Source organism: Rhincodon typus, chromosome 18 (assembly GCF_021869965.1).
Source record: "Rhincodon typus isolate 14 chromosome 18, sRhiTyp1.1, whole genome shotgun sequence".
NCBI classification, from domain to species: domain Eukaryota; kingdom Metazoa; phylum Chordata; class Chondrichthyes; order Orectolobiformes; family Rhincodontidae; genus Rhincodon; species Rhincodon typus.
The window spans coordinates 4,694,287-4,704,877 of NC_063349.1; the positions used below are offsets into that span (position 1 = coordinate 4,694,287).

At 42.1% G+C, this 10,591-nt stretch overlaps 1 protein-coding gene across 1 annotated transcript; it reads left to right on the forward strand.

Moving 5' to 3' along the window:
- The first annotated feature begins 360 nt into the window (after nucleotides 1–360).
- On the forward strand, nucleotides 361–9,922 carry LOC125485366 (retinal homeobox protein Rx-B-like). The gene is made up of 3 exons (XM_048607807.1): nucleotides 361–675; nucleotides 7,286–7,480; nucleotides 9,711–9,922. The coding sequence occupies exons 1-3, from the start codon at nucleotides 492–494 to the stop codon at nucleotides 9,920–9,922; spliced, it is 591 nt and encodes a 196-aa protein (XP_048463764.1). The 5' UTR covers nucleotides 361–491.
- Nucleotides 9,923–10,591: the final 669 nt, after the last annotated feature.

Genomic DNA, 10,591 nt, shown 5'->3' on the forward strand with positions numbered 1-10,591 from the left:
TGCAAGGTGCGGCTGGTATAGTGCTAACTTTAAATAATGCACGGGGTACAGGCAGGAGCCCATTCTTCAGCTGGGAAATCGTGTTCCAAGGGGCCAGTGAGGCTTCCTGTGTTTACAGGCCTCAATGTTATCAGGCAGTTTTTTTTTTATTGAACACTAGTTACAGTGTAATCTAAGGCAAACCTCATTAATGATCGCAAGGCATGATCATCCACCAGACTACTCGCTCATTGGACAAACAGCCCAGAGGATTGTGTAGGAACGGCAAATATAATTCAAAAGATAGCAGGGAAAACAATAATGTGAAGCAGCAGGGTGGGGGTGGGGGGAGGATGGGCGCCACATTGGTGAGGAAGTCAGGACGATATATCTAAAAACAACAAAATCCCGAGCTTCTGCTAAAAGAAACTTGGGCTGTTTTTAAAAGGGAAAGGAGAAGCTTGTGAGGGGATCGGAAAGTGTGGAGAATCCTTTTGGTTTGATTTGAGAGGATGAGTGGCAGTCCCAAATCTGGGAGCATCGACAGGCCTCCCCTGACTCACTCAGTGGAGGGGATTTTGAACCGACCTTTTAAGAGAGTCTGGGACGAGGAGAGGTCCAATGGCAGGAAAGGCGACCTGCACCGAGGCAGGGCATGCAGGCAACAGGAGACTCATCACAGGCACAGCACCCAAGGTAAGGTCGGGTGGGGAAGTGGGGTAAGTGCGGGTTTGCTTTGCTGGAAAATGAGGCCAGATGAAGTGATGTGACTCATGGAGATCGCTGGCTCATGGAAGTAGATAACTGCCTTTTCTTTATTTGGAACTTCCTTTTCTCATTGAAAAGAGAACACCACAGCCCTTCCCTTTTCCCATCCATCCCCCTCCCCCACCTTCCTCTTCGCCCACACTGGAATGGCACTGGGGTCGTTCAAAATGTCTCTCAATGCCTCCCACCTCAGAGATGGCAAGATTCAACCTGAATCCCTTCATCTCCTCGGTTGACTGCACTGCTATGTATCGAGTGTGCGTGGCGATGCAGGGTAAAGGCCAGGGTTGTGACACCATTTGTGTTCAACATCAGCTGCGTTCATTTGCTGCCATGCCTCTCTCTTGCCAGAATGGCCTATTCAACTACATCCCAGCGACAGTCACCCTCCTGGACAAAGAAAACCGAGGGGCTGATGTTGGGCCAGGGATGCTGTTGACTGGATGAGTGTATGTTTTAATAGATTTTACAGATGCCAATGCAGAATAATTAAGCAGACAACAATCTACTCATTATAGATGTTGGTTTGGATCTATAAACGTTGGCTTAAATTGTTACATTATGAGAACTGATTGAGATCTTTAAAATACAATAACATTAGGAGGATTTGACATCAGGTAGAGGCCGAAAAAATATTTTGCCTTGTAGAGGTATCAAGAAAGAACTTTAAGTTAGAGCAAGGCCAATTCAGAGGAATATTGGGAAAGATAAAATGGGCAGCAGAAATCTGGAATTCTTTCGGCTAGATATTGTGGTGGATTGAAATTGCGAATACTGAGAGGAGTTGTATTTACTGAAGTGAGGACATCATGGGATATGAAGCTAAGGTGGTCAAGTAAACTTACGATGGAAATCAACAGTTGGGAAAATTAAGGATGCCATCCCAGTCAGCGACACCCATAGTCCACAAAAGAATATAAATGAAGGCAGCATTGGTGGGTGAGTGAATGCCTCTTCCTCTGCCATCAACTGTGCATTTAAAATTTATTCTTTCATGGGATGTGGGTGTTCCTTGCAAAAAAGTATTTGTTGCCCATTTCTAATTGCCCTTGAACTGATTGATGTGTTGGGTCAGCATAGAGTCTGTGGATCTGGAGTCACATGGAGGCTATGCCAGCTAAAGATGGCAGATTTCCCTCCCTATCAGGGATTAGTGAATCAGATGGGGTTATTACAACAATAGATGATCGTTTCTATAGTCACCAGCTTCATCTTCCAACTTAATTAATTGAATTTTTGTCGCACAAGCTGCCAGGAAGGGAGTTTGAACTCCTGTGCCCAGAGCGTATTCTGGGCCTCTGCCTTACAAGGCCTTTTTATGTTGTCATTATGCTACCACCAGCAACCAATGTGGGCCTCATCATCTAGCTCAGGCTAAACGCTGCTCAGCAAGCTCCACACAGTGAGCTACCTCACTGACCACTTAGTCCATGGAACCAGCACACATATGTGCAAGACAGACATAGTGGGATTTTGAGGAAACCCCGCACAGAAAAGAACCTATTGTAAAGCTATCACACAGTATAGGTCAGTGTGAAGCTAAACACTGTCTAATAATGGCGATGTTACAGTAGCTGTAGAGAATTTATGTCAGTGAGATATCTTTGGGTACATCACTGTAATTGTTGTGTTATAAAATTAGTAATTATGAGACCCGGATGAATAATCCAGAGAATTTGATTTTTAACTCTCACTGTGACAATTTGAGAATGTGAGTTCAATTCAAATTATCTGAAAATAAAAATGGCAGTCAACACTATCTCTTTTAACTGCCCTCTGAAGTGTTGGAGTAAACACATGACATTGCAGGGGATTGAGTGTTTGATTGATTGGGTCTGAGTTTGTGTCTGTTTTTATGTGTCTAAGTTCCTAAGAGTCTGTGTTTGTGTCTATCTGTACATTTGTCTAAGTGTGTGTGTGTGTGTGTGTTTGTGTGTGTATGAGAGAGAGAGAGTGTGTCAGAGAGTGTGTGCGTGTGTATGTATGTGTGTGAATGTGTGTCTGTGTGTGTATGTATGTGTATGTCTCTGTGTGTGTATGGTATGTGAATGTATGTGTGTCTGTGTTTCTGTGTGTGTGTGTATGTGTATGTCTGTGAGTGTGTATCTGTCTGTGTGTGGTGTGTATGTGTGTGTGTGCATGTGTACGTGAGTATGTGTGTGTGTGTCTGTGTGAGTGTGTGTGTGTATGTGTGTGTGTGTATGTGTGTGTGTGTGTGAGAGAGAAAGTGTGTGTGTGTGAATGTGTGTCTGTGTATGTACGTATGTATATGTCTCTGTGTGTGTGTGGTGTGTGAGTGTGTGTGTGTGTGTCTGTGTGTGTGTGTTTATTTGAACGGGTCACCATGTATGCACTACAGTATTCACTGTGGTGTTTCTTACATCATATGGTGTATGGTTTGTGCTGACTGTTTTTTTGCAGCGAGTTATTGTTTGATAAATGTCTAATAATTACATTGCAATCAATAGATCTGCATTGTGGATTGCTATGGATTGCCAGCAGTTCTCACCCTGTGTGGCCAACTGAGTAATCATGCAGCATGGTGTAACACTGGATCATACAGGTCAACGTATCAACAACAATTCACATTTACAAAGCACCTTTAGCATAGAAACACATTAAAACAACTCCAAAGAAATCATTATAAACTGAAAGAAAAAGACAATCGTACCAACTTACAAAAGACTTGGCCAAAGGTGTAGATTTTAAAAAGCACATTTAGGGACAAAGAGGCAAAAAAATTAGTAACAGAAATGTTCAGCTTAGACTCCAAGAGCTGAAGGTGTTCTTTTTAACTGGGATTTAAACAGCATAAGAGTATATGTACTTGGTGTAAAAGGGTTTAAAGATTGCATGGCTATCAGCACTCAGTGTAATAGATTTAAACATTGCAAGGAGATTGGTACTTAGTGCAAGTGAGGTTTAAACGTTACAAGGTTATCTGTACATGTGTAACTGGTTTAAACATAACAAGGGGAACCCTACTCGATGTAAAAGTGTTGTGATATTACGAGGTTATCAGTTCTCAGTGTAACTAGGTTTAGACATTATGAGGGTTTGTGTACTCAGTGTAATGTGGTTTAAACATTACAGGGGGAATCTGTACTCAGTGTAACGGAGGTTTCAACAATAGAAGGGTATCCGTACTGCGTGTAATGAAGTTTTAAACATTACAAGAGTATCTGCACTCGGTGTAAGGGGTTCAAACAGTAATGTGAGTTTAAATATTATGAGAGTAACTGTACTGTGTGCAATGGATGTTTTTAATGATCTGAGGGCATCTGCATTCACTGTAAATGGGTGTTTAAACATTATGAGGGTAGCTATAATCAGTGTATTTGGGGTTGAAACAATCCCAGGGCAACTGTACTTGTTATAACTGGAGTTTAAACATTACAAGGTTATCTGTATTCAGTATGGTGTGGATTAAATATTTAGATAATATCTGCAATTAGTGTGATGCAGTTTTAAGCATTGCAAAGGTATCCCATAGAATCCCTACAGTGGGAAGCAGGCCATTTGGCCCATTGACTCCACACTGACCCTCCGAAGAGCATCCCACCCAGACACAGCCACCTACTCTAACCCTGTATTTGTTGTAACTGGAGTTTAAAAGTTATGAGGGTATCTGTAACCAGAATAATGGGTTTAAATATTCTGAGGCTATCTGTATTCAGTGTAACGAGTATTTAAGCACTACAAGGCTATCAGTGTTCAAAGTAATAGAGGCTTAAATATAACAAGGGTATTTGTACTCATTGTAACAGTTTAAACATTAGGAAGGCATCTGTATTCACTGTAAAGAGTTTAAACATTATGAGGGCATCTGTACTCAGTGTAACTAGAGTTTAAATATTACAGGGTTATCTGCACTCAGTGAAATGGGTATTTAAACATTATAAGAGGATCTGTACTCTGTGTAATGGGTTTAAATATTACAAATATATCTGCACTCAGTGTAACGGGTGTTTAAATATTACAAGATGATCTGTACTCTGTGTAATGGGTTTAAACATTACCGGGATATCTGCACTCAGTGTAATGGACATTTAAATATTATGAAGGGATCCATATTTTGTGTAATAGGTTTACACATTACCAGGGTATCAGTTGTCAGTGTAATGCATTTGACATTACAAGCATATCTGTACTTAGTGTAATGGGCCTTTAAACATTATGAGGGTGTCTGTACTCAGTGTAATGGAGGCTTAAAATTTGCAAGCATATCACTACTCAGAGTAATAGGAATTTAAATATGACGAGGTTATAAGCAAAAGAAATCCAAAGAATTGCAGATGCTGGAAATCAGAAACAAAAACCGAAATTACTGGAAAAGCTCAGCAGGTATGGCAATGTCTATGGAGAGGAATCAGAGTTAACGTTTCAGGTCTAGTGACCCTTCTTCAGAACTGATGGTAACTAGGAAAAAGTTGTTTTTTATGCAGAAGATAGGGTGAGAGGAGGGGATAAGGAGTAAATGATAGATAGAGAAAGAGCCCAAAAACAGGGAAGAACAGTTGGACAGACAAGGGAGTGGATAAGGGTAAGCCTAGGAGCATGAATAGTTACAAGAGTGGGACTATTAGCAGCTAACAATGGGTTGTGTGTAATAGCAGACCTTTTGATAACAAGGTCTGGTGTATGGCGGTTGGGGTAAGGACATGGGAAAAGGTGCCTCAAGCCCTAAAATTGTTGAACTCGGTATTGAGTCCTGAAGATTGTAGAATTCCAAGCAGAAAATGAGGCGTTGTTCTTCCAGCTTGTGCTGAGCTTCGCTGGAGCACTGCTGCAAGCCTGAGACAGAGATGTGGCTAGGGAACAGGGTGCTATGTTGAAGTGTAAGGCAACTGGATGCACAGGGATTTTTTTGTGGACAGAATATAGATATTCTGTGAAGCTGTCACCCAGTCTATGCTTTATTTCCCCAGTGTAGAGGAGACTACATTGTGAGCAATGAATGCAGTATTGAGTGAAGTGCAGGTAAAGTACTGCTTCACCTGGAAGTTTGGGGCCTTGGATACTGAGGAGGGAGGAAGTAAATGAGCAGCTGTTACACCTTTGGCGGTTTCAGGGGAAGGTGCCGTTGGGCTGTTGGGGGTGAAGGAGGAGTGGACCAGAGTGTCCCAGAGAGAATGGTCTCTGCAGAAGGCTGACAAGAGAGGGGAGGGGGAATATGTATCTGGTGGTGGCCAAGGTATAAGCGAGGGTAAAGCACTCAGTGCAGTGAAGCTTTAAATGTTACGACGGTATCTGTAATTCAGGTAATGGGGGTTTAAACATTAGTAAGGTATCTGTACTCAATGTAATGGGTTTGAACTTTACAAGGGTAGCTGTACTCGGAGTAAATGGGTTTAGACATTAAGAGTGTATCACATCTCAGTGTAATCAGTTTAAACATTGCAAGTGTATCAGTGCTGCATGTAGTGTAGGTTTAAACATTACAAAGTTATCTGTACTCAGTGCAATGCTGTTTAAAATATGAGGGTTTCTGTAGATGGTGTAATGGGTTTACAAAGTACCAGGGTATCTGTATTGTGTGTAATAGGGTTTGAACGTTATGAGGGGCCTGTACTCTGTAATGGATTTACACACTACTTGTTTAGCTGAAGTTTAAACAGTACAAGATCATGTGTACTCAGTATAATGGTTTTAAACAATACGAGTGTATCTGTATTTAGTGTAATGTGGGTTTAAACTTTACGAGAGTATCCATACTCAGAGCTATGGTTTTACACAATACAGGGGATATCTGTACACAGTGAAATAAGTTTAAACATTACGAATGTATCTGCGCTAGGTATAATGGACAGGCGATGATCTAGTTTTATTAGCACTAGATTATTGATCCAGGTTACATCCTTGGGATTCAGATTCATATCCCTCCATGGCTGATGGTGGAATTTGAATATAATAGGAATCTGGGATTAAGAGTCTAATGATGACAATGAAACTGCTGCTGATTGTCAGTAGAAAACCCATCTGGTTCACTAATATCCCTTTGGGAAAGAAATCTGCCATTCCTACTTGGTCTGGCCTACATGCCCACAAGCAATGTGGTTGGCTCTCAACTGCCCTCTGGGCAAATAGGGATGGGGCAGCAAATACTGGCCCTGGCCAGTGACATCCATGACCTGTGAATAAAAATCAAACACTTTACAGAGGCATCTGCAATCACTGAGAAGTGTTTAAAAATTGCAAAGGCATCTTTGCTCAGCTTAATGTGTTTAAGCCTCATGAGAGTATCTGTACTCAGTGTAAAGAGTTTTAATAAGAGGCTATCTGTATTCAGTGTAAAGATGTCATAGACATTGTACAAGTATCTCTACTCGACTTAGTAACATTTTTAATATTGCTAGGGTATCTGCACTCAACTTTACACCCATTTTAGAATGCAAATCTCCACATTTATGAAATTAATTATTCATAGCGACATTTAATGAAGCAGCTCTTTGTCGTGTGTTTGTGAGACGTTTCACTGGATTTACAGGGACTTTCTCAGGTCAGTTTTCCAGGTATAATGTCTGACCATTTCTTTCAGATCTGAAAGATGGGAAGAAATCTGCTCGGGAGCAACTGAGAGAGGCCCTGAAGTCTGCATTCACACCGACAGCTTCACGGAGCGAGCTAACGGCCGCCATCTTGGAAAGCCACTGTGTGGAGAGCCTGAGGGAGGACAGGAACTATGGGGAGGAGGCAAGTGACTGTGACACCTCAGCAGACAACTCCTTCTATGGTGAGTTGTGTCTCACAAGGCAAAACGTAAGTCAGGAGTTTTGGAGCAAGAAGGTAAAGCCAGAGAAGCTTTAAAGCAAAGGGAAAACATGCAGCAGAATAAATGGCGAAGGATATAGTCAATGGGTCCTCCTGAGATGTGTAACGCGGTGGCTAGACATTGAATTTGACATGCACTATCAGCAGTGCTGTAACCCAGGGAGAGTTAAGTAGCTTAGCCTTCACATGGTCATATACTGGATGGGTTTTATGCTAGAAATCCAGAGAGATGCCAGACCAAATCCTGCAGAATGAGTTCAGAATTCCAGCTTCATTTCAAGAAAAGAAAACTGCATCAGCTACAACCAAGTTTTGGCTAAAGAATTGAACCAACACGATCTACTGATTTTGAGGAAAGCTTGACACAGGTTTTTCTATTTCTAGTTGGTGTTTCGTTCTTTAATCCAAAGGGGTCTTTATGATATCACAGATTCGCTGCAAATGCCTCCAGTTGTCACTTGAAGAAAAGAGTCTTTTGACTGACCCACATTCTTGGTACAATATTGTCTGCCCAGGGCTTTTAAAGCAAATCCTGTGGCATTTCTCACAGCTACCTGTCAGAAGGACAACTAAAAAAATAATGCCTCACAGTATGCCCTTCATGCAAATCAGAAAGGAATATAGAATCCCTACAGTATGGAGGCAGGCCATTCAACCCATCAAATCCTCACTGACCGTCCCATCGAACCCCCTGTAATCCACCTTGCCTGTACATCCCTCAGCATTATGGGTAATTTAGTACAGTCAATCCAGATCCAAACCCGTGCATCATTGGACTGTGGGAGGAAACTGGAGCACCTGCAGGAAACCCACACAGTCACAGGGAGAATGTGCAAACTCCGCACAGACAGTTGCCCTCGGGTGGAATTGAACCTGGGTCCCTGGTGCAATGAGGCAGTAGTGCTAACCACTGAGACACCAATGAAGAGGCACACAAATTGAGAGCAAAACTAAATCATTCAGCCATCCACCATTCAATAAGATCATGGCTGATCTCTTTGTCTGTTGCATTCCAAGTTCTTATCTATCCCTAATTGCCTTTAGTGCCCCGGCCTAAGAAGAATCTATCTAACCCCTCCTTAAAAAGGCTCAATGACCCCATCTCCATTGCTTTCTGAGGCACAGTCTTCCTTAAGTTACACAAAACTCCAAGAGAAATGACATCTCCACATCTCTGCCCTAAACTGGCATCCCCTACTTCTAAAACAGTGTCCTCTAGTTCTGGGTTCAGCCACACGAGGAAACATCTTTTCTACATCCACCATGTCAAAGCCATTCTTGAAACAATCAACCTCAATCAAATTACAGGCCCAGTCTAGCCAATTTTTCCTCATAAGATGAACCAGCCATTCATTCCAGGTATCAGTCTGATAAATCTCCCCTGAGCTGCCTACAATTCATTTACATCATTCCCTAACTAAGGAGAGCGAAACTGCACCCAGCGGTCAAGATGTGGTCTTACCAATTCCCTGTGTAACTAAATCATAATCTCCTTACTTTTATGTTCAATTCCTTTCATAATTAAGGCTAGCATCTCTTACTTAGCCTTCTGGATTATGTGTTGTACCTCCATACTAATATTTTTGTGAGTCAAGAATTAGAACATCTAGATCTGTCTGTGCCTCAAAGTTCTGCAGTCTTTCTCCGTTTAAGTAATACCCTGCTTTTTATTTTTCCTGCCAAGTTTCACATTTTCCCATACTATTAGGGAATTTGGGCGTAATGTCAATAAAAACAAACATATAGCATGCCACAATATAGATATCCTTCATATATTTGTCGGATTAAACAGTTTCAATCAGTTATTAGGAACATAGTGGAGGAAGAGGTGGAACAGATCTTGACATCAATGAAAAATCAATGTGTTAAACAGACTCAAGATTTTCTAGCACCTTCAATACTAACACCTGGAGTACAAATGACCTAGTTGGCCATGGGCACTTTGATGTCGCTACTTAGTGAGGCTCTTAATTGTGACGCAGTCAGAAAGAGGCTGTTCAGCCCGTTGGGTCGGCACTGACCCTTCAAAAAGCATCTCATCCAAATCCAGCCCCCTACCTGATGTTCAGGGCCAACATGGATAGTCCGAAATGGGCTGAACCTGCACAGACAGTACCAATGCACAAGGGTCTGTCCTGAGAATACAAAGCCTGTACAGTAGTCAGGTTATTTTTTTTGCTGTCTACCTCCAGATGAAAGGAAGTCAAAGCGAAGAATACGGACAACCTTCAGCACAGAGCAGCTCCATGAGTTGGAGAAGATCTTTCAGATCACACACTACCCAGACATTTGCACACGGGATAGACTTGCAGCTAAGATTAACCTGCCTGAAGCCAGGGTTCAGGTCAGTATCAGGTACTCGTCTTTCCTTATCTCCGGGCTACTTTTCATTCCTCTCGCGTAGAACCTAGGAAGGTAACAGTGGGCACTGCCAACTTAATGATAGCTGGCCCAGGCATCCATTACTCCGAAATAATCCCAAGCAGTGAGTTTCACACAACAACCGTTTCTTTCCAAAGTGAGAGAGAATCACATAATTCTCATGGATGTGTGCCTACACAGAAGGAGTTCATTCAGCACATTATGTCTGCACTGGCTCTCTGAATGAGCTCCTGCCTTAGTATCATTCTCCTGCCTTCTCCCTGAACCCTGCAATTCTTCCTTTTTAGATAACAGCCTAACTCCATTTTGAACACTTCAATAGATAATTTGCATTCCAAACCCTATCCACAACTGTCTGAAAACATGTTGCTTCTTTTGCCAATTGTTTTAAATTTCGACCCTCCTGTCTTTGGTTCACAAAAGGCAACAACTTCTCCTGTTCCACACAGTCCAGACCTGTCATGATTTCGAATCAGATCTCCCCTCAGCCTTCTCTTCACCAATGAAACAGTCCTAATTCCTCCAATCGATCTTCATAGCTGGTGTTCCTCACTGTTGGAATGTAGGCAGCATTTGGCCACCACCCACGAGAGTCTTGAACACAAAATCTAGGTTAGTATTCCAGTGTAAAACCAAGCGGAATGTGACAGTGTGGGGAGTGTGGTGTCACGTATCAGAAGAGATTCAATAC

Bases quoted from the DNA above. Each gene is read 5' to 3' on its own strand.
- LOC125485366 (XM_048607807.1), top strand. From the start codon at position 492: ATGAGTGGCAGTCCCAAATCTGGGAGCATCGACAGGCCTCCCCTGACT. The intron at 676-7,285 runs GTAAGGTCGGGT...CATTTCTTTCAG, and splicing joins TCACAGGCACAGCACCCAAG to ATCTGAAAGATGGGAAGAAA. The intron at 7,481-9,710 runs GTGAGTTGTGTC...GTCTACCTCCAG, and splicing joins AGCAGACAACTCCTTCTATG to ATGAAAGGAAGTCAAAGCGA.